The sequence below is a fragment of the Lithobates pipiens genome, unplaced genomic scaffold (assembly GCF_037356315.1).
Source record: "Lithobates pipiens isolate NorthernLeopardFrog02 unplaced genomic scaffold, aLitPip1_a1.2 Scaffold_18, whole genome shotgun sequence".
Classification (NCBI taxonomy): domain Eukaryota; kingdom Metazoa; phylum Chordata; class Amphibia; order Anura; family Ranidae; genus Lithobates; species Lithobates pipiens.
This window is the reverse complement of record NW_027507758.1, coordinates 157,764,375-157,788,879: the sequence shown is the minus strand read 5'-3', so window position 1 is coordinate 157,788,879 and position 24,505 is coordinate 157,764,375. Positions and strand designations below refer to the sequence as shown.

Genomic DNA, 24,505 nt, shown 5'->3' with positions numbered 1-24,505 from the left:
ACCCAAGCCTATGTACCGTAGCACCCTAGACAGACCAAGTTACCAGTCCTTATAAGAACTTTTGTGGAACAAGTGAGTTGTGAATGATTAGCAGACTGCAGCAGAAGGGCAGCAGTCAAGTATAATATTCTTTCTATATTTGGAAGAAAGAATATTATACGTGTACAAGCCTATTACCGTACCACTGATACCAGTCCTGAAAAGAACCTTTGTGGAACTAATAGTAACAGCAAGTCTTTAAAATTATCCTCACTGCCTGACAACACTGCTTCCTGCCTGTCCCTATACAAATTGGCAAAAAAGAGTAGGCTGGAACGATTAGCTGGAACAGCTCTTTTGTGGACCTGATAGTAACAGCTAATGATGATGATGATGATGATGATGAAGAAAGACTAATCTGGCTGAGCTGTCCCTAAAATAGCAGCATACAGCGCTCTGTCCCTTTATCTAAACTGACAAAAGAAACTCAGGCTGCTGACCTAACACCTATACCAGTCCTGAAAAGAACTTTTGTGTACCAAATAGCTAGCGTTTTCTCTGTCCCTACTCCACACAGGATCCTTTCCCTACAGTGACAGAAGAAAGAATGTAAAATGGCCACCGGATCGGGTGTATTTATAGGTTAGGGGGAATGTCCAAGTGTCCATGAGCTGTCATGTCTCAATTGGTTGTCCTGTAACACATGATAAACGTGTCACGAAAGGTTAAAGTTCTTGTATACATTAAACACGTAAGTCCGCCGGGGCGAACGACGGAAAAAGGCGTTCGAACCCGCGGACGGCGAAAGTCGGAAATTCGCCGCGAAACGACCGCCGGGCGAACCGTTCGGCCATCACTAGTTACTATTATGCCGTGGACACGCGGCCGGAATTTCCGATGGAAACAGTCCGATGGGAGCTTTTCATCGGATTTTCCGACTGTGTGTATGCCCATTGGTCTTTTTCTGTCTGCATTTCCGACAGTCTTTAGATTGAGAGCTTGTTCTTAATTTTTCCAACAGAAAACCTTTTTATTGGATTTTTCGATCGCGTGTATGCAATTCCGACACGCAAAATTCCGACGCATGCTCGGAAACAATTCGACACATGCTCGGAAGCATTAAACTTCCCTTTTATAGTGCCGTCGAACGTGTTGTATGTCGCGGTGTTATTGACCGTCAGAATTTGGTGTGACCGTGTGTAGGCAAGACAGTTTGAGTGAAATTTCGTCGGAATTCCGACGGAAAAACCATCAGAGCTTTTTCCGACGAGAATTCCGATCGTGTACGCAGCATTAGTCTTCAGCAGCACTGATAGTTTATATATTGTATATATAGTAATATATAGTAAGTTTATATATTGTATATATATATATATATATATATATATATATATATATATATATATATGTATATATATATATATATATATATATAGTAAGTCCACACATTATACAAAAGAGTAATTTCTACAGCATGGCATGTATAAATTGAAGTATATCTAAAACCAAAAACTAAATAGAGTAGGACAGGATTAAAGCCTCTGTCATTTTTTATTGTTTTTTGCCATCTGTATCTTTGAAAAAATTTCCCTTCACCTCTAAGTGACTTTGATGATCATGACCAATGTATGGGGACAGAGATAGCGATGACCTGGCAGAGGTTCCAACCCCTCACCACTTTATTCATATACAAAAAAGTTTTGCCTTTAGTTATACTTTTAATTAAGTAGTTTTGCTGTTCAATTGCATAAAATTAATAGTGGGGTCTACCTCTGGCTATATAATATGATAGGAGGATGTGGAATTTCTATGCGTGGTTTTGCTTTAAAAGAGATGTATAGCCAAAGCCCCCCCCCCCCATGAGCGGGGGGAGGGGGAGAACTGAGTGATTCAGCAGTGTTTGATTGCTCACTTCTCACTACAGTGTCGGTGGGGACAGATGCAGCACCGGATTGATGCTGCATTCACCTAGGTGAGTATACATGTTTATTTTTTTTCCCCAAAGCCATACTTCTCTTTTAAGGAATTCTCAGTTAATCCACATAATATAAGCCTTCAAAAATGATGGATGCAACATTTTAAATACACAATGCATCTTTTATTTTTTACAATGCAAATTCAATAATTTAATCTTCATAATCCCTATTTGAGTATTAATATAATTATAACTTTATTTTAGCTACAATAATGTAATTTTTATGAGCATGCTTCATATTTACTTTTTATGTCTCTAATTTTTGGCTTTTTTATTTTAGGAGGATGGAAATGCGACTTGCGTTTTCTGGGACACCAAACTAAATTGTAGGCTATACATAAATATATTGCTCTGCTTTACAGATTAATATGAACTGCTTCTATGTGAGCTTGTGTGTTACTTGCCAAAGTAGCTTGAAAACTAGGCCATTTCAAGTAGGGCTACATTTTAACTATGAGGGGGCCTGGAATACTTTAGGTTCTGGGGGCTCCTCATACACAGAGAGGAAAAACGTGATAATTACTGCGCTAAAATTGATGTGAAATAATACATACAGCAGCTACATACAAATGTGACAATAATTCATAGAAACTAAAAGGAACAAATATAGCGCTAAATAATAAAATTGAATATAAATAGTGAAAATAGAAAAATAGTCCACTAGAGTTCATCAGGATGAATAATGGATTCTCGGGAAGATCAATCCTATATGTGGAAGATCAGCAGTCAGCTGTGCTTAGAAGAGTAGTAAGATCCAGATAAACAGGTATGGTGAAATACTCTTACCGGAAGGGGTGGACCTGTGTGTCAGCGACACCAGATCATACGAGCATGTAGCGATAATCGCTTGGAGCGACCGGCTCTGTGAGATCCTTCACCATCCAAAAACATTAACAGCCAGGGCATCCAAAAAAGTGTTTCTCAAATTGATCAGTAAGCATAAGGAGCGAATAACATGTAGAAACATAAAAGAAAAAAAGGCTCCCAATGGTGTCGATTCGAGGGTACTAATTGGCGTTTTTATTTCAAAAAATGCCAAATATACAAAATAAGTATCAAAGCATAAAATAAAAAATGTGATTACATGGTTAAAAAGCAATATAGGAAGCGTAAGAAGCAGCCCTTCTGGCTCGATTCACACAGTGCCAAGTTCCGCCAGGCTCCATTCCCTGCGACCTCTGCGGCGCACGGGGATGGAGAACGGCGCCAAATTAAAAAAAGATCTTACAGATTACAGTACTGTATAAAAAAATTACACACCCCCTTTGTCCCTAGTGGTCTGTCCAGTGCCCTGCATGCACGTTTATATTATAAATACTGTTTTTTCTGCCTGGAATTTGGAGATTGCCCATAGCAACCAGAAAGTGTCCCTTTATGTCAAAAGTGGTTTTAGACCAACTAGAAAACAGCAATAATAAATTAGAATCACTGGCAGAATTGAGCGATAGCGATTTGTGGGGAAATTCGTCCTCAAACATTAAATCTAATGACAGCGACAATTCTTCAACTGAGCAAATTTCCGTGTTTTTGATTTGATTACATTATTGAATAATTTTTATTATTATTTTATTATTATTTGTTATAATTTATAGTTGTTTATTATATTATAATTTATGATTCATTTGCACACTAGCCCATTATACTTTTACTTTGCAGGGGAAAAAAGAGGTAAAACCCATCAAGGTTTACTTCCTCTTTAACCACTTAAAGCGGAGGTCCACCCTAAAGTGGACCTTCCGCTCATTGGAATCCTCCCCCCCTCCGGCGCCACAATTGGCACCTTTCAGGGGGGAGGGGGGTGCAGGTACCTGTACAGTACAGGTATCTGCACCCACTTCCGAGATAGCTCTCTGCGGAAAGGGGCGTAAATTACGCCCCTTTCCGAAAGTCCCCCGCTGCCTGCTGGGAAACACACAGATCCCAGAGGCAGCGGGTCCATCCTTATTGCGCAGCGCGACTCGCGCATGCGCAGTAGGGAACCGGGAAATGAAGCCGAAAGGCTCCACTTCCTGATTCCCATACCCAAGATGGCGGCGGCAGCACCCGAGAGACGATCGAGAGATCGGCTTCGGGTGCCGACATCGCGGGTGCGCTGGACAGGTAAGTGTCACTATTTTAAAAGTCAGCAGCTGCAGTATTTGTAGCTGCTGGCTTTAAAAAAAAAAAAAAAAACGCGGACTCCCGGCGGACTCCCGCTTTAAGGACTGGAATAAAATTGATGCACTTTTTTCCCCACAAATAGAGCTTTCTTTTGATGGTATTTGATCACCTCTGCGTTTTTTATTTTTTACGCTATAAACAAAAAAGAACAATTTTGAAAGAAAATATATATATTTTACTTTCTGCTATAAAACATACCCAATAAAAAAAAAAATTAAATCACATTTTTTGAACAATTTAGGGCAATATGTATTCTGCTACATATTTTTGGTAAAAAAAAGACCCAATAAGCGAATATTCATTGGTTTGCGCAAAAGTTAGAACGTCTATAAAAAAGGGGGATGTATTTATTTTTTTATATTTTTTTTTTTTTACAAGTAATGGCAGGGATCAGCGAATTTTAGTGGGACTGCGACATTGCTGCAGATAATTCTGACACTAAGTGACACTTTTTCAGGAACCAGTAACATTATTACAGTGATCAGTGCTAAAAATATGCGCTGACATTGTACGAATGACACTGGCAAGGAAGGGGTTAACACCAGGGGCAATCAAGGGGTTAAGAGTGTTCTTTGGAAGTGTTTTCTAACTGTGTGGTGGATGGACCGACTGGGAAAACACAGAGATCCGTCTTCCTGCTTAGCTGGAAGAAAACATTTCTGTGTCCTCCCCTGTCAGAACGGAGGTCTGCCTTGTTTACATAGGCAGACCCCCGTTCTGTCTCTGTGGGGAATGAGTGCATGGCCAGCGGAAATCATATCAGGCCCGCTGATTGGCTCCCCCTGTGGCCAATCGGTGTGCAGGTGTGCCTCTGGTGGCACGTGTGCCCACACAGGCACAGGCTAGTGCACAAAACGACGTACAGGTACGCCATTTTGCGCAGCTGAGCAAGCTTGCCGCAGTACAACTGCGGCGGGTGGTCGGCAAGTGATTAAAGTATATTTCCACTTTTGCGGTCAAACTTTGAAAAACCCCACTATTCTTTCTTACTTTCTACATGTTTCTCAGGAGAAGGTCTCTTGGCAGACTGCAAGCGTTTCTGAACAATTTTCACACAATTTCTGTCAGAGCAGCAGGCTCAGTTTCCTCCCATTAACATAAAATGCGGGAGGTCAGAGTCTACATCTTTATTCCTTCGTCAAGGCAGACAGTGTTACAACTCTGGTTTACAACTGATAACTTGATCTGCCAGTACTGTACAGACAGGTTTTTAATGGCAAACACAACTCCCAAGCCCGTAATAAAGAGAACGAAGTAGGATTTTTCAGTGTTGGAATTATCAGAAAAGAGCATCTAAAATAAACAGAAATTATTTCATTTGATTTAGTTATTCTATGTGAATGGAAACATGTAACAAATATAAAATACACACAATTGGACTTTACGGCAACAAAACCGTGGATTTTTCTTCGATGGATGCTCCAACTTGTCTTGCATACACAGGATCACACAAATGTTGGCCAACAATTACGAACGTAGTGACGTACAAGATGTACATGATGTCTCCATTACAAACGTTAATTTTACAAGACCGAGCGCTTCTGGCTCGTACTTAATTCTGAGCATGCGTGGACTTTTGTCCAACGGACTTATGTGCACACGATCGGAAAGTCAGACAACAAACATTTGAAGGCGAAAATTTGAGAACTTGCTAGCCAACATTTGTTGCTGGAAAGTCCGACAACAAATGTTCTATGGAGCATACACATGGTCGGACTTTCAGCCAACAAGCTCACATCCAACATTTGTTGGCGGAAATTCCAATCGTGTGTACACGGCATAAGTGTTATCCTAATCGAACTGCAAAAGTGGAAATATACTTTAACCGGTTCCCGACCAGCGCACGCCGATGTACGTTGGCAGAATGGCACGGGCAGGCATATTGGCGTACAGGTACGTCCAATCTTTAATGCCACCCTGCCATTATAAGCGCGCCGCCGGCGGCACGCTCGCGTGCCAGTCGGGACTCCCGTGAGTCCGGTCGCGGGTCCCACAGACTTGATCACCGCGGGTATACCCGCGATCATCTCATGGGGCGGCTGAATGGAGAAATACCGTTGTAAACAGAATGTCCCCATTCTGCCTAGCAACTAGTGACGCTGATCTCTGCTCTATGTGAGCAGAGATCAGTGTTCACTAAATGAAAGCCCAGCCCCCCACAGTTAGTAACACACCCCTAGGAACACTTAACCCCTACACTGCCACCCACTGGTTAACCCCTTCACTGCCAGTGTCATTTACACAGGAATCATTGCATTTATATAGCAGTGGTTGCTGTATAAATGACAATGGTCCCAAAAATGTGTCAAAAATGTCCGATGTGTCTGCCATAATGTCGCAGTCACAATAAAAATCGCTGATCGCCGCTTTTACTAGTAAAAAAAAAAATATATTAATAAAAATGCCATAAAACTATCCCCTATTTTGTAAACGCTATAACTTTTGCGCAAACCAATCAATAATTGCTTATTGCGATTTTTTTTTACCAAAAATATGTAGAAGAATACGTATCGGCCTAAACTGACGGAAAAAAATGTTTTTTATATATATTTTTGGGGGATATTTATTATAACAAAAAGTAAAAAATAATGCGTTTTTTTCAAAATTATCGCTCTATTTTTGTTTATAGCGCAAAAAATAAAAACCGCAGAGGTGATCAAATACCACCAAAAGAAAGCTCTATTTGTGGGAAAAAAAGGACGCCAATTTTGTTTGGGAGCTACGTCGCACGACCGCGCAATTGTCAGTTAAAGCGACGCAGTGCCGAATCGCAAAAAGTGGTCTGGTCTTTGACCAGCAAAATGGTCCGGGGCTGAAGTGGTTAAGTAGTGTCTATATTATGGAGAAAGTGAATAAAGGGAGGGTTTGAGTAGTTTAGTAAAAGACAATTGAGCAGAGCTTACACCACTCTGACAATATAGTTATGGCAGTTTCTTCTGAATAACACAAATTTACATAAATTATTCAAAGTAAAAGAAATCTGAAATTTTCCAACAGGCCTAAAAATTAGGCTGTATGTAGTCATCTTAATTTTTCAATAATAACTGCATTTGACTACTCCTTTTTTTTATATCATGTATAAATAATGTAAAAAACAGTGCCCCTTTTACTTGGAAAACCAAGTAAAAACAAACACAGCTGTTAAAAGACTTTAGGCGGCCAATGTTTCTCACACAACATTTAAAATCTTGTTTGGTCAGGGGTAGTGGCGTATTTCTTAACAGCTGATTCTTCACTTTTGCTTTTTCAACAGCTGGACATGGTGGCTGGAGCCAAACTGGCTGCAAGGTGCTGATAAACGAATCCAATGCTAACGAGACAGTCTGCTTGTGCAATCATCTCACAAACTTTGGTATACTGATGGTAAGAAAGGAAAAAAAGATTAATTTATTCTATAATGTCTTCCAATTTTATTTTAATTGCAAACAGGGTTTAAAGTGGAATGTCACCTAAAAAAAGGAGGTTCCGCTTTTCTTTCTCCCCCTCTCACCCTTCCGCTGCCTGTATTGGAAGTTTATTTTTTTCAGGGACAAGAATTTGTAGCTGCTGACTTAGAATTTAAATTTTTTTCTGGTGTGAAGTTCCTCTTTTAAGTAATTTTTGGTCATTTTAAAAAATAAAAAATAAAAAAAACTGCAGCTACAAATACTATAGCTTCTGACTTTTTTAAATAAACAGACACTTACCAGCTCAGGAGTCCAGCGATATCTTCACCCAGTTGGTTCTTCGGCAGCTCTTGGATCCCTGGTGCTGCCATCTTGGCTGTCGGAAGCCCGCTGTGACTTCTTGCTGTTTCGCAACCTGCTTCCTACTGCACGTGTGCGAGAGACACTGCACTTTTGTATTGATCCCACAGCCTCCTGGGACATGTGACGTGTCCCAGGAGGTTGCGGACAGCGGTTGACTTCTGCAATTCCTGCATAGGTGAATAATGAAGTAGGAGCATGCATCTGTTAGAAAAAAAAAATATTGGCCTCCTGGAAAAAAAAAAAAAAATTTCAAAAATGGTGGAGAAGGGGGAGGGAGGATGAACAGAACTTTCACTTTTAAGTGAATTTCGACTTTAGGTCAAAAATAGAAAATACTTCCAGGTTTTGTGTAAGCTAATTGGGACTAGCTATACATACAGGGGGAGATCTACTAAAACTGGAGCACTCAGAATCTGGTGCAGCTGTACATGATAGCCAAGCTTTAACGATAAAACCTAGAAGCTGACTGGTTTCTCTCCAGAGTGGCACCAAATTTCCTGTGCACCAAATTTAGTAAATCTCCCTCACTGTGCATTTAAATGGAAGTGTCATAGGATTCCTATCTGAATCAGTAGGTGGTGGACTTCAAATTCCTCTCCTGCATTCAGGAATTCAATATCAGTTTTGCATGTCTTCATATTACTGTATATAACATAATATTTTTTTTCACAATCTCACGTTTCAATTGAATGTTCACTCCTTTTCCGCCAAGCCCTGGCGTTCCTTTAAAAGGGCGTGTACGCTTGGGAGGGCAGGAAGGTTCAGCGATGATGTCACAGTGGTCACATGATTGAGAGATGGTCCTGCTGGCTACTGATAGTGGGGCTAAGAGCTCTCTTCGACAGCTCGGTCTCTGTGCTGGGAGGGTGCAGTGAGTCTGCTATAAGCACAGAAACATCAGCCGCCCATTTATGCATATGTGTGATTTACGGCCTTAAAGCCCACTCTTTTGTTGCCACACATTTGTTACCTTGGCGGCAATAGGTTAAGGGTCCATTCAGACTACAAAGTGGTCCATTCAAAGTGTAAAAGTCAACCCATTTTAACCATAACATCCTTTCTTTTTTTTGGTAGGACCTCCAGAGAACGCAGGCATATTTAGATCCATTGGATGCAAAAATACTCACCTTCATAACATATATTGGCTGTGGAATATCTGCCATATGTACAGCTGCTACACTCCTGACTTACATTGCATTTGAGTATGAATATCATCTTTTTTTTAAGATGTTATATGTTTTCTAGCATGCCTATAATAGCACAAATAACCTATTTTTAGAGTATAATCCCTGATATTTGTATTCCATTGTTATTTGCTAATTTGTAATGTCTCTTTTTCTCTCTTGCTCTTTTTCTTAGAGGAGATTTTAAATATGCATACATACAGTGTGTGTGTGTGTGCGTGTATATATATATATCTATATATATATATATATATATATATATGTATATATATATATATATATATATGTATATATATACAGTGGTGTGAAAAAGTGTTTGCCCCCTTCCTCATTTCCTGTTCCTTTGCATGTTTGTCACACTTAAGTGTTTCGGAACATCAAACCAATTTAAACAATAGTCAAGGACAACACAAGTAAACACAAAATGCAATTTGTAAATGAAGGTGTTTATTATTAAAGGTGAAAAAAAATCCAAACCATCATGGCCCTGTGTGAAAAAGTGATTGCCCCCTAAACCTAATAACTGGTTGGGCCACCCTTAGCAGCAACAACTGCAACCAAGCGTTTGCGATAACGTGCAATGAGGCTTTTACAGCGTCCTGGAGGAATTTTGGCCCACTCATCTTTGCAGAATTGTCCTAATTCAGTTACATTAGAGGGTTTTCGAGCATGAACGGCCTTTTTAAGGTCATACCACAACATCTCAATAGGATTCAGGTCAGGACTTTGGCTAGGCCACTCCAAAGTCTTCATTTTGTTTTTCTTCAGCCATTCGGTGGTGGACTTGCTGGTGTGTTTAGGATCATTGTCCTGCTGCAGAACCCAAGTTCGTTTCAGCTTGAGTACACGAACAGATGGTCGGACATTCTCCTTCAGGATCTCTTGTTAAAACATACTATAACTGTGGTTGTCCACACCTGAGTTCAATTTCTCTAGCCACACCCAGGCCTGATTATTGCCACTCCTGTTCACAATCAAGGCATCACTTAAATAGGAGCTGCTTGACACAGTAAGGTCCACCAGAAGATCCTTAAAAGCTACACATCATGCCGAGACCCAAAGAAATTCAGGAACAATTGAGAAAGAAAGTAATTGAGATCTATCAGTCTGGAAAGGGTTATTGCACGTTATCGCAAACGCTTGGTTGCAGTTGTTGCTGCTAAGGGTGGCCCAACCAGTTATTAGGTTTAGGGGGTAATCACTTTTTCACACAGGGCCATGATGGTTTGGATTTTTTTTCACCTTTAATAATAAACACCTTCATTTACAAATTGCATTTTGTGTTTACTTGTGTTGTCCTTGACTATTGTTTAAATTGGTTTGATGTTCCGAAACACTTAAGTGTGACAAACATGCAAAGGAACAGGAAATGAGGAAGGGGGCAAACACTTTTTCACACCACTGTATATATATATATATATATATATATTGAAATACTGTGTATATTATCCCTTCTCATATCTGATTCTGATTTGGCATGCTATATTTTCTATTTTAAATAATTTGCTTGTAACATAAATATTTCTCACATGCTTGCATATAGAATTCTATAACGCATACATAACAAATACATATGTCAAGCATCTATGGTAACATTTTTTTCTTCTATACGTTTCTTTATCATTTCTAAATGGTTTCCTGACGGACATAAAATAAGCTTCAGTTGTTATTTTTCTCTTCCAGAAAAATAAGGCGTGATTACCCATCTAAGATCCTGATGAACCTGAGCACTGCCCTGCTCTTCCTGAACCTTTTCTTCCTCCTGGATAGCTGGCTTGCATCCTTTGAAATCAATGAGCTCTGTATAGCGGTCGCTGCCCTGCTACACTTCTTTCTTTTAGCTACCTTCACCTGGATGGGATTAGAGGCTGTACATATGTACATTGCTCTAGTAAAAGTGTTCAATACATACATTCGTCGATACATTTTGAAATTCTGCATTATCGGTTGGGGTAAGTGCACACAAGTAACACATTACTGGCTATTATTTAGAGTATTAATTAACCTCCCTAGCGGTGATCCCGAGTCTGGCTCGGGTTGGGATTTTGGTTCCACAAGCGGTAACCCCGAGCTAGACTCGGGATCGCATCGCTGGATACAGGGAGAAGTTACTTACCTTGTCCCCTGGATCCAGCGATGTCCTCCACGCTGTGTGATCGAGCTGTCCTCCGCTCGATTCACAGTGCCCGAGTGCCGCCGAGCTCCGTTCCCTGCGATGTTACGGCACACGGGAGCGGAGATCGGCGCCAAATTCAAAAAAGTAAAAACACACAAAACACACACAGTACTGTAATCTTACAGATTACAGTACTGTATAAAAAAATACACACCCCCTTTGTCCTTAGTGCACTTTTATATTATAAATACTGTTTTTTATGGCTGGTATTTGAAGATTGTCCATAGCAACCAGAAAGTGTCCCTTTTTTCAGTGTTTTAGGATTTGATTACATTATTGAATAATTTTTAATATTATTTATTACCGTATATACTCGAGTATAGGCCGACCCGAATATAAGCCGAGGCCCCCAATTTACCCCCAAAAAAACTGGCAAACTTATTGACTCGTGTATAAGCCGAGGGTGAGACATGCCTGTCCATCCCTGTGTGTGTGTCCGTCCCTGTGTGTCCGTCCATCCCTGTGTGTGTGTGTGTCCATCCATCCATCCATCCCTGTGTGTGTGTGTCTCCATCCATCCATCCATCCCTGTGTGTGTGTGTCTCCATCCATCCATCCATCCCTGTGTGTGTGTGTCTCCATCCATCCATCCCTGTGTGTGTGTGTCCATGTGTGTGTGTCCGTGTGTGTGTGTGTGTGTGTGTGTGTGTGTGTGTGTGTGTGTGTGTGTGTGTGTGTGTGTCCAGCCTACCTGTGTCCCGAGCCTCCGTCCCGTGCCTTGCCTCCTTGCCTCCGTCCCGTGCCGTGCCTTGCCTCCTTGCCTCCGTCCCGTGCCGTGCCTTGCCTCCTTGCCTCCGTCCCGTGTCGTGTCGTGCCTTGCCTCCGTCCCGTCCCGTGCCGTGCCTTGCCTTGCCTCCGTCCCGTGCCTTGCCAGGATCGCCTCGGCGGCCATTCTAAAATTCAAAAGCCCCGCCTCCGCCTCCGCCTGTGATAGGCGGAACACTGAATTTCCCAGCAGCCTGTGTTCCGCCTATCACCGATATCGTCTCATCCTCGTACTACGGACGAGGATGAGACGATGTCCGTGATAGGCGGAACACAGGCTGCTGGGAAATTCAGTGTTCCGCCTATCACAGGCGGAGGCGGAGAAGGAGGCGCGGCTTTCAAATTGTAGTATGTCCGCCGTCTGTCTGCTCGATACGCTGATCGAGCAGTCAGACGGCGATGACTCGAGTATAAGCCGAGGGGGGCACTTTCAGCCTCAAAAAAGAGGCTGAAAATCTCGGCTTATACTCGAGTATATACGGTATATTATAAACTTTATCATACCCGGGATGTCTGCTAGACTCTGGTTTGAACAGATTTAAGAGTTATTCCTAAGAATTACAGGACTACAAAATAAAACGCCAAATTTCCATGCAAAATAATTGTACCGCTTTCAGCACCTAAAACCAGGACGAATCATACCGCCAGGGAGGTTAAAGTGCTGAAAATTTTCAGAAATACTGGAAAAAAAATATTTGTAAGAATTGAGTTACTAGTCAGAAATAGCAGAAAGGATTGGTAGAAGTGAAGTATGGTAACAGTCAGCTACTTATATGTAATTAGCAATAAAGGTCTGCACACCACTATGTGCACTACAGGCATACCCCACTTTTAAGTACGCAATGGGGTTTATTTACTAAAGCTGGAACGTGCACAATTGGGCTCACTTCTGCATAGAAACCAATGAACTCCCAGGTTTTATTACCAAAGCTTAATTGAGCAATCTGGGGTTAGAAGCTCATTGGTTTCTATGCAGAAGTGAGCCTGATTTCCAGCTTTAGTAAATAAACCCCATTGTGTACTTAAAAGTGGGGTATACCTGTATTTTGTAATCAACAATAAATGATTCTGGTAGGATGTTTAAGCTTCTTCACAATGTACAGTACAATCATTTTAAACATACAGAGTAAACACCCCATGTAATACTTTTTGCAGTTGTAGTAAGCATATCAACACCATTATACAATAGGTATAATGGTGTCACACAGCGGGTGTGTCATAATACATCAAACATAATACAGCATAGATATTTGTTCCACTGTTAATTCCAGCCTATAACCAAAAAGAATGCATATACAGTACATACCCTGTTTCCCCCGAAAATAAGACCTAGCGTGATTGTCAGTGATGACTGCAATAAAAGCCCTACCCCCCCCAAATAAGCCCTATCCTGTTTCCCCAAAAATAAGCCCTACCCTGAAAATAAGACCTACAAGGACTTTAACTAGGGCTTATTTGGTGGGTAGGGCTTATATTGCAGCCAATCACGCTAGGTCTTATTTTCGGGGAAACAGGGTAAGTAAAGTGAGCACCACTTGTTCATACAGCAGCTGAAGCTCAGATATACAGTACATACAGGACTTTAGTACCCAAAATTGAATAATAAGAAGGAAATTAGAGCCAGACTCTGGTGAAAAAGTGACAAGGAAGAACCCAACGTTTCAGAGGTGCAAGAATTCCCTTTCTCAAAAACCTCTTAAGGAGCTTTTGTGTTATTGCTATATATTTGTACTGTCTATCTATCTATCTAGAAACCAATCAGTAATGATGATTTAGCCTTCATTTATACTTGTAGGTATACCTGCTATAGTGGTTGCCATTGTTCTGGCTAGTACACACAAGAAAATTGCTTATGGAAATGGTTTCTATGGACCAAATGCCGATGGATTCAGTGCTGATCCATTGTAAGTGTCTCTTTCCTTTTTTGTATGATGATTGACTTTGCTAAATATGTGATTAAAATGCTGCTTTGTTAAACTCTTCTAAAATAATTTAAGACAGCTGGTAGTTTATTAGAGCCTACCATGTACAATAGAAATTGGCCTTAACCACTTCAGCCCCAGAAGAATTTACCCCCTTCCTGACCAGAGCACTTTTTACAATTCGGCACTGCGCTGATTTAACTGACAATTGCGCAGTCGTGTGACGTTGTAACTAAATTGGCATCCTTTATTACCCACAAATAGAGCTTTCTTTTGGTGGTATTTGATTGCCTCTGCTGTTTTTATTTGCGCTATAAACAAAAAAAGAGTGACAATTTTGAAAAAAAAAACATTATTTTTTGCTATAATTAATATCTCCCAAAAATATATTAAAAAAAACAATTTTTTTCCTCCATTTAGGCCAATATGTATTCTTTTACATATTTTTGGTCAAAAAAAATCGCAATAAGCGTATATTGATTGGTTTGCGCAAAAGTTATAGCGTCTACAAAATAGGGGATAGATTTATAGCATTTTTATTATTATTTTTTTTTTACTACTAATAGCGGCGATCTGCGATTTTTATCATGACTGTGACATTATGGCGGACACATCGGACAATTTTGACACATTTTTGGGACCATTGGCATTAATATTGGCATATTGGCATTGATTACTGTAAAAATGTCACTGGCAGTGAAGGGGTTAACACTAGGGGCGCTCGAAGGATTAACTGTGTTCCCTGGGAGGTGATTCTAACTGAAGAGGGAGGGGACTGACTGGAGAAAGTGACGGATCGTGGTTCCTAGCTAAAAGGAACATGCAATCTGTCACTCCTGTCAGAACAGAAAAGGGAAGTGTGTGTTTATTGTTCTGTCTCCCCTGCTCACGATTGCTCGCGACTGTCGGGCACAAGCACCGGCACCCCCGCCGTGCAGAAGGCACGCACGTGCGCCTGCAATCCCGACCCTGCGAGCCAACGTATAGCTACGACGGCTCATGCAGGGGAGCCAACATGCCGCAATATAACTGCAGCGGTTGGTCGGGAAGCAGTTAAAGAGTAAGTTCACCGTTACCAAAAAACTACCTATGCATATTAGGGGCATCTAAAGAATTAAACAAACTGTGCAAATTTGACTAAAGTTGAATAACGCCCCTGCTTTAGGTGTAGGCCATTTATGTACCTTCAGAAGCCTGACTAGAATACTCCGAAGACGTTGCTAGGATGTTAAAGGGGTTGTAAACCTTCAAGGTTTTTCACCTCAATGCATTCTATGCATTCTATGCATTGAGGTGAAAAACCTCCTGTAATGCGGCAGCCCCCCCCCCCATCCCGGGGACACGCACCCAGCAAAGGCCGGTGTCTCGGGTCCTGATTGGATGGATTCACAGCCATTGGCTCCCCCTGCTGTCAATCAAATCCAGTGACCTGGGGGCAGGGCCAAATCATACAATCGGCTTCTATGGATGCCAAATGAATGACTTGGGAGCAAGGTGACCCCCCCCCCCGCCGGGAGAGCGCTTCTCCCAGGGGGTTATCTAATGCTGGGAGGAGCCACGAGAGCCACCGAGGGACCAAAGAAGAGGATGTTCAGGGCCACTCTGTGCAAAACAAGCTGCACAGTGAAGGTAAGTACGCCATGTTTGTTATTTAAAATAAAAACAAAGCTTTAGTGTCACTTTAAATCATTACTGCTCACCTTCACCATCACAGGGATGAGCTCCCAAATGCTGAACTCAAAGCTTCTGCATCAGGTGAGAGAGATAGTACGAGAGGGGGTTTGAAAAGCTCAATCATGTGATGGTGAAGATGAGCAGTAAGAGCTAGGCCTCTGTTAGCAACATCTTAGAAGTATTCCAGTCAGGCTTTATGAGGCACATAAATGGCCTACATCTATAGTAAGGGTTTTATTCAACTTTGTTCAAACCTGTAGTTTGTTTTTATCTACTAATACCCCTTATTTGCTGGGTTCACACTGTCGCATGGAGCCACTCACAGCAGGGGTCTGGTGCATCCCTGTTCACCGTTTCAGGCCCGATTTCAGCCAGAATTTTTGGCTAAATTGGACCTGAACCGGACCAGAAGACTCACAGGACCTCTGTGTAATTCGCTCCGGAGATGTATGAACCGGCTTCATAGAGAGCTGGTCAGAATCTCCTGACATGCGAATTTGACAACATTGTGAACCCAGCCTCATACTTTAAACATGCTGTTAATTATATGAGGTTGACCCTGGTTAATGTTCCTTACTTTTTGATTGTAATCTACAAATGTGTCTGCACTAAAGCTTAGAAATCATTTATTTTCTGGCATTAGAAAACATAGTTGCAAGTATGATATACAGTGTATGTAGCTAGAAAACTGTTTTCCTGGGTTCATTGTTGTACCAAGTTGAATTAAGTAGATACATACACAGTGCCTTAGTACACAGAGGCATTATATGTATTGATGGTTTATTTTTCTGATAAAAGCCTAATGCCGTGTACACACGATCGGAAATTCAGCCAGCAAAAGACTGATGAGAGCTTTTGGTCGGAAAATGCGATTGTGTGTATGCTCCATTGGACTTTTGCTGGCGGAAATTCAGCCAGCAAAAGATTGAGAGCATATTCTCAATTTTTTGGTCGGAGAAAGTTCCTATGCGAAAATGCGTTCGTGTGTATGCAATTCCGACACGCAAAAACTCACACATGCTCAGATTCATTTACGAGACGGAAGCTATTGGCTACTGGCTATTGAACTTCCTTTTTCTAGTCCCGTCGTATGTGTTGTACGTCACCGCGTTCTTGACGGACGGAATTTGGTTTGACCGTGTGTATGCAAGACAGCTTGAGTGAAATCCCATCGGAATTCCGTCGGGAAAACCATCAGAGCTTTTTCCAACCAAAATTTCAATCGTGTGTACGCAGCATAAGTATTTGTAGAATATTATGGCTTTTCCAAACACTGCACCTAGCTTGAAAAGATGTCCACAATTATTTACATTGCAAATTTATATCTCAATACAGAACAAGCTCATATCTGAACAGAAACAATACAGGAATTTATTGTGCATATTCAGTATATTCCAGCCCTAAGTAAACTCTAACACCCAAATCATATATTTTATGATATCAAAAACATTTTATTCAAGAATACTCAAGCCTTTTGTTTTGTTTCAGCTGCTGGATAAATGACAATACCGTTTTCTATGTGACTTGTGTGGCCTACTTTGGAGTTATGTTCCTGATGAATGTAGCCATGTTCATTGTGGTGATGGTACAGATTTGTGGAAGAAATGGAAAGAGAACTAATCGCAGCATTCGAGAGGAGGTCTTGCGGAACCTGCGCAGTGTTGTCAGTCTTACCTTCCTGCTGGGAATGACATGGGGATTTGCTTTCTTTGCCTGGGGCAAAGCTGCTCTTGCCTTCCTGTATCTGTTCACTATTTTCAACTCTTTGCAAGGTACATTTTGGCTTGGCTTAGTAGTTTACAAATTAAAAATATATTATTATATTATATTTGTTGCTATTGGCTCCTAAATATGTTCTAATGCTAGCATGTAGTACCTTATATTTTAGCTAACAGCACATTCATTTTGGATTGTTATTACTATTTATTCTATTATGCAGGATTTATAGTCAGATCCAGATTTTTGCAGAGCAACATAGGTCATGCCCTAGGGCAGCAAGGTTGCTTCCACATGTTACTTCCAGTAATGATTTGCTACTGTAATAAAATAGACTTCCACCCTACCAGAACCATCAAACCAGGTCCTTTTTTGTTGCTTTCCTGTATGGTTTATGATTTTGTGTTGGTGAAATAAATGACTGAAAGCAGTGTTATAACCAAAAACAAAAATGTAATATATTGCAGCATACCAATCCTTAGATGTAGAGGCTGCATTTTCTTTTTTAGGGATTGTTTCCCCCGTATTTCACCTGGTGATCCTGCCAGTAACACATTTCCTGTCTGAAGGTGCCTGTATTCTGGATGAAGTAGTAAAGCAGACACCTTTGGACGGCAAAATTGCCAGTCTGGAAAGTGGGTAATGTTATGCCCTGTACACACGGTCGGAAATCCGACCATAAAATCCTTCGGATTTTTTCGATGGATTTTGGCCGAAACTTGTGTTGCATACACATGGTCGAACAAAGTTGTCGGAATATACAATCGTTCGGAACGAAGTGACATGAATCACGTAAGACGGGACTATAAAGAGGCCAGTAGCCAATAGCTTTCATCTCGTAATTTATTCAGAGCATGCGTGGCACTTTGTCCATTGGAATTCTCTAAACACGATTGTAAAAAGTCTGATCAGATTTTGTTGTTGGAAAATTTTAGATCCAGCTCTCAAACTTTTTCCGTCGGAAAAGAAGAATAAGTCCGTTAGAGTCCACACACGATCGGATTTTCCGATAACATAATCCGAACTGACTTTTTCCATTGCAATTTCCGACCGTGTGTATTGGGCATTAGACTAGCAAATTTACATGGACTTGGCTGACAAACTGAAGCTGAACTCTAGCTACTACTTCATAATCATTTACAGAAAAATGATTTTTTTTCCTTTTGGGGATAAAGGTTTTAAAAAATAAAAGAATTAAGCATCCCTGTCAGTGTTAAATGGTTTGTCCCAACCTTCTAACTGCTACTTTGTTGGAACAGTTTGGTTTATTAAAATAAGTAAAAAAATAACAGACATAAGGACCAGATCACCAGTTGAAAACTAATGAAAAAAGTCCTAAAAAACAAAACTATTCTATTCTTCAGTTCATGTGTATTTATGCAGAATGCGCAAACTGCCTTTTTGAGCTTCTCTTTGTGTAGCTATGATGTCACATTTTTGTAGTGTGATACTAAGACTAGCCATTCAACCAGGGTAGGAGGGAGGAGCCACAAAACATTTGACTTAGGTGGGCAGGAGGTATAAATCCAACCCTGGTTAGATTTAATTATTTATTTCCAAAGGGTTGTATATATTGCATATACATACATTTTAAATTTTATGGCATTTATTACTGTTTGTGAACTTTGAAAAATGACCTTGTTATATCCCTACCATTCAATATAACCTATGTATTGCTGCAGTTGAGACTCTAGGGTTTGTTGCAACCATTATCACTGTCTTGCTGGACAGTTTGGTCTGCATGTAGCCAGGTGTAGTTTTTCCTCCAGTCTGTAGGCGGCACAATATTGTATAGTAATGATTCAGAGGGAATGGAGGAAAAGAGGAACTTGTTCCTTTGAAACCCCCTTACGTGTCATCAGGGTACCAGCTGACACTGCAACTCTGGCTGACCTGCCATCTTTAGCTAGGGCAGTGCTTATAAAATGTATTGGCTCACTGAACTTAGCATGCATTTTGCATGTGGTTTGGTTTGGGACAGGACCCTGCTTGTGGGGGATAATGCCTGGAGTAGCGAAAGGTTCCAGTGGAGGAGGAAACAAGGAGGATGCCACTCCAGGTGAAGTGATTAGGCTGATTAAGCTCCATGTATGGGTTCTAGCCTCGGCACGCTTCTATGAAACTGATATCAAAGAAAGAAATGGCTGCACACAATGCCTTCAGTAAACCTGAGTTCATTTATTGCAATATTCCAAAGTGACACACACCAGACAGTGACAGGTACAGACGGTTGATGCATTACACACAAGAATACTATGCTTATTCATAATCCCATGCATAAATAAAAGCACAATATTCTTGTGTGAAATGCATCATCCATCTGTACCTGTCATTGTTGGGTGGGGACTTCTAGTTCTGCAGGTGCTATTAACTCTTCACTGCTCTACAGCCTCCCCCTTTGTCAGATGCTGCCTGGTACAGTAAGCCTGGTGTGTCTTCTACAGTAGAGAGAGAGACTGTTATATGCCCTGCTCTAAGACTCTGCTGTAGCGGGTTCAGTTGCATTGTTTAAGCCTGTTGGCCAAATTGTTGGTACTTTGCGATAATACATTGTGCAGCATTCCCATCCCATGTGCACTTACTCCACGTTGGGGTACCACACACTGGCCTCCACCTACATGCAGTGTGGAGAAAAAGAGGAGGTACATTAACTGCAGAATTGAAAGAAGAGACAGAACATTGGAGGCTGACACAATGTCAGACTAAATTGTTTTCTTTTCTGTAGACCAGATAATGCTAAATCATTTGCACTGGTATTGGGTGTGACCAGTTGGCATGGAAATATTCAGCCATGGTAGGAGGTGGATGTGAGGTTAGTGAGAGATGACAGGGCTGAGGGAAATAGATAAGGACCAAGGATCAAAAAATGGGAGTGTTTTCACTGTGTTACATTGATGAAACTATAGACTAAGCATGGAAAGATTCTTTATGTTTACAGTAGCCATTATAGCTGCTGGAAAACAGATTTGTAGTTTTTTTTTCTTCTTGAACCAGCTTCTAAAATTACTTGAACTGTTATGTCTATTTTATACAATAAGGCAGATACAATGAAAACGGATACTTTTCCTATCAAATAATCACCCATGTTCTGTTATGCCGTGTACACACGATCGGACTTTCCAGTAACTCAGAGTCCGTTGGACAGTTTGATCGTGTGTGGGCTCCAACGGACATTTCCTTCCCAAAAGTCCGGCGGACCTAGAAATAAGACTGGCTTCAAATTTGTCTGCCGGACTTGGCTTTTAGCGAACAATCCGTTCGTCTGTGTGCTAGTCCGACGGACTTAAACTGACGCTAGGGCAGCTATTGGCTACTGGCTATGAACTTCCTTATTCTACGTCATCACGTTCGAATCCGTCTGACTTTTGGAGTGATCATGTGTGACCAAGTCCGTTTGTTTGAAAGTCTCAGACCTCAGCTGCAAAGTCCGTCGGATTGTCCGCCGGACCAAGACCGTTGAAAAGTCCGGTCGTGTGTACGTGGCATTAGAGTCATCCATTTTATCTAGAGGCATGTGTCTAGCCAAATAACTATTATGATCTAGATATATACCTAAATTGTAGCTATTAACATAGGATGCTTTCTTAAGCTGGCCATACATGGCTTAGTTTTATTTTTTTCGTTCAGCCAGTGGGCTCAATAAAAAAACCTGAACAGATTCACCATCTACACATTTGAGGTGGATGAGGGAATCCTCCCTGCTGCGTCATTGTATTCTGACAGTGGGACTCCCCAGCTGCAGCACTGATTGAACTAAAGTTTTTTTCAGCAAGCCGATCGGTAGATTGACTGCTTTCAAACAGGATAGGACATAGTTGGATCGAAATTCGTCCAGTCCCTACTGAACTGGCTGAGTTTTGATCTATCTATGGCCAGCTTTAGAGCATATCTGAAACCATTGTTATTATATAATAATCAATGTGAAAACCTGTTAAGGGATATGGGGAATGTAAGTGAGACTTTACCAGCTCCAAGCTTTCACACATCTCTGTGTATTTTATGAATTATGAATACAAAGCCTCATTAACTGTAAAAATCCTGCATGTTTTTCTCTATAGGTTTGTTTATTTTTGTCTTTCACTGTGCATTGAAAGAAAATGTACAGAAACAATGGAGGCGGCACTTATGCTGTGGGAAACTTCGCCTGCCAGATAATTCAGGTAAACGTTAATAATTTATTGAAATGCACATTGAATGAAATCCATACTACTCAAATATTAATTAACGTCTATATTGGGATTCACAGTATCTGATCTGAAAAGCTAGGCACCTGAAGGAAAAGGTATATTGTTTACATATATGGAGGGTTTTATTACTACTATAGAGAAGTGCTTAGGGGACATGGTGTAAGAGTGTTCCATATTGTAGCTCTGTTTTTGAGATTAAATGATGGATGTTGTATATGCTTTCATGCTGTCATCAAAGAGAACTGAATCTTCTATATATCCACTGTCGCCATGCATGGCTGCAGTTTATGGTGGAGAAATGGCCCTTGCTACATTTAAGCATTAGTGAGTGTAGAGCAGCAGTGCATTTTAGATCCTAACTTGCCCATATGTTCTGCTCACCTCTTTAAAGCACTTAACACATTGTTCAGATATGATCACCTTTAAAAACGTCATATATTATACTGACACTAATTCAGCTTCCATGGTGCGAATTTTGACTGCATATAGGATTAACCCTATCTCACCCACGTCACTTTAAACAGTTAAGAATGTCTGGGGGGATGGAAGGATCAGCGATTATGTGACCGCTGTCACAGTGGTCACATTATCAGGAGCTGGTCCTGCCAGTTATCGTTAGCCAGGGCCGCTGTCAGGGCCACCTTCAACCACGTCCTTGACCCCACCCCTGGCCCAGCCCCAAAACAAGATGCAGGTTTGTTGCCGTTTACATAAGCGTGCTGAGCCAACGTGTGCATTCACAATTGTGTATAAGCACGAATGAGCGGGGGTAGTTTAAATTTCTTTTAAATTGTATTTTATTACAAATTTAAAAAATCTTACACTGTATCTTTATCTGCTTACTGTGCTGCCTGTGTGATTATGGTAATGCTGATGATAATCTGCTATGCTGTGAGATATATAATGGGACAGAGTGAGGATGCTTTGCTCTATGCTCTATTATTTCCTCACTGTGTTCACGCTCTCCTCCTGCTGTTCCCTATTAGCCATTCAACTGCTTCACATCTAGTGAGGACTGCAGCCGGGAGCTGGACGGAGAATCACAGTATCACTCCCCTGGCTGGGATGGAATAGTGGGGCGTCACGATGTACATGGGCCCTTGAAAATAAATAAATAGTCCCTCCACTGCATTCACCTCCTGGGCCCCTCTGTTGACCTGATGGGGCCCAGGAAAATGATATACCCCCCTCCATAAGCAAGTAGGAGCGGTAGAGTCATTAAGAAAGTTTATTATTTTTTTTAAATTCAGTAACGAACTGTAATGTTGCCTGGGCTCTGCTGTGTAGCTGATGGGGGTGGGACCGGTACAACAGGGCCGGTTGTACTGCCCTGTCAGCGGGCCTGTCTATGACAGCTTAGTCTTTTTGCTCTCAGCACATGAACATCAGCCAGCAAAGCATATGTGTGATGTGTGGGTATTAAAGCTCACCCTTTTGCCTATGCACATATGTGTTGTGTGGTTGTAAAAAGGTTAAACATTTGTTATGATATATTAAATTTTCATGGACGAAATAAAACATTTTGCAAATTTCCTGAACAAGTGCACAGGTTTACTTTGTTTTTTAATTGTATTTATTATTTATCAGTAGCTAATAATCTTGAACATTCAAGAGATTTAATAGGTCAGAGCATTTTACAAATAAAGCAATGATTCATTTGTGAAATAGGATAATATACTGCATAATTCTAAGTACCTATCCAGACAGGGCAACCACACCGCCTCCAGTTTTGTTAAAAAATAATATATATATAATAAAATATATAATAACCCATATACATTGCAAGAATTTTTAGCAAGCTTTAACGTGAATTTAGACATTGCTAAAAGCTACTTCTATTCACTTGCTCAATTTTATATTTGAATTTTTTTTTGAGAAGTTCTGCATTTACAATAGATATATAAGTCCCTGTATAGCAATAAAACGTCTTATATCAGCTTAGATGTGCAGCTTCTAAATTAAAGATAAACACATACTGCAGTATAACTTGAAACATTGCCTGTCTTAACTAACTTTGATCAGATTATAATTGTAACTCTTATCTGATCAGATCATCTGAAGCTCTGATCGTACTTTCAGGAAAAGCTAGTTACAGAAGCAGAGGAAAGACAAAGGGGGTTGAGGGGGGGGGTCTGAGAAATTCTGTCTACAAACTACAAAAACGCTTTGGTGTAAGGAGGGGAAATATGCCAGTTTTATAATGTCATGGCTGATGATACACTGAAATGGTAATTTTGTAAATATTCAATATTGTGTTATCTGCACTTTTACAGAGGAGTGAAGTAAAATTAGAAATTGATAATAAAATGGTATTTTACTTTTTTTTGCATGTACTTTATGATAAACAATATAGAGTACTGTAAATGTTTTTTTTTAATGTCCTTTTCCTAATTAATAATTCCTTTACATCGTTGCTTTTCAGATTGGAGTAAAACAGCCACTAATAACACAAAGAAGGTCAGCTCGGATAACCTAGGGAAATCCCTTTCCACAAGTTCAATAGGCTCAAATTCTACATACTGGACATCCAAGTCAAAGTCAAATTCCAATCATTTCTTTAAAAGAAACAGTAGCACCGGTGAGTTACCTTTTATTCTTAATGCATGTATATCTTTATTTACAATACAGAAGAATAATTAAAGAAAATGTAATTGTATTTAGTTTATAATAAAAATAAATATACAACAATTTTAGCACCTTTTTAGTCAGTTAAAAACGACTGAACATGAAAATGATACTGGGCATTATGCACATTTGATCAGACTATGGTCTACAAGAACTACAAGAGATGGAAGTCACCTAAATATGCTGTTTTATTTAAAAAAAATTCTGTGTAGGCAGTTTTAGATATGACCAGCTGTTGGGCGGCCTAGCAATCAGATAGGAAAACCTGTCATTATTGTTGTTCTTCCCAACCAATATACTAGACTTGGCAGTTTCCACACTGCTTCCTCATGTGTCTCTCTTCTCCCTTGACTTGTAGAGATGACTAACATTTTAATCTCCTGTGAGAATTTC

The 24,505-nt window shown here is 40.6% G+C and overlaps 1 protein-coding gene across 10 annotated transcripts in view; it reads left to right on the top strand.

Moving 5' to 3' along the window:
• ADGRG6 (adhesion G protein-coupled receptor G6) overlaps window positions 1-24,505 on the top strand; it is a 292,061-nt gene that overhangs the window by 254,285 nt on the left and 13,271 nt on the right. For all 10 annotated transcript variants that reach the window (XM_077486299.1, XM_077486298.1, XM_077486297.1 and 7 more), the window contains 8 exons: window positions 2,235-2,280; window positions 7,368-7,477; window positions 8,938-9,065; window positions 10,731-10,999; window positions 13,784-13,892; window positions 17,073-17,356; window positions 21,359-21,460; window positions 23,910-24,065. In XM_077486299.1, the coding sequence (XP_077342425.1) occupies window positions 2,235-2,280; window positions 7,368-7,477; window positions 8,938-9,065; window positions 10,731-10,999; window positions 13,784-13,892; window positions 17,073-17,356; window positions 21,359-21,460; window positions 23,910-24,065 (1,204 nt within the window). The remainder of the gene's footprint in view (window positions 1-2,234; window positions 2,281-7,367; window positions 7,478-8,937; window positions 9,066-10,730; window positions 11,000-13,783; window positions 13,893-17,072; window positions 17,357-21,358; window positions 21,461-23,909; window positions 24,066-24,505) is intronic.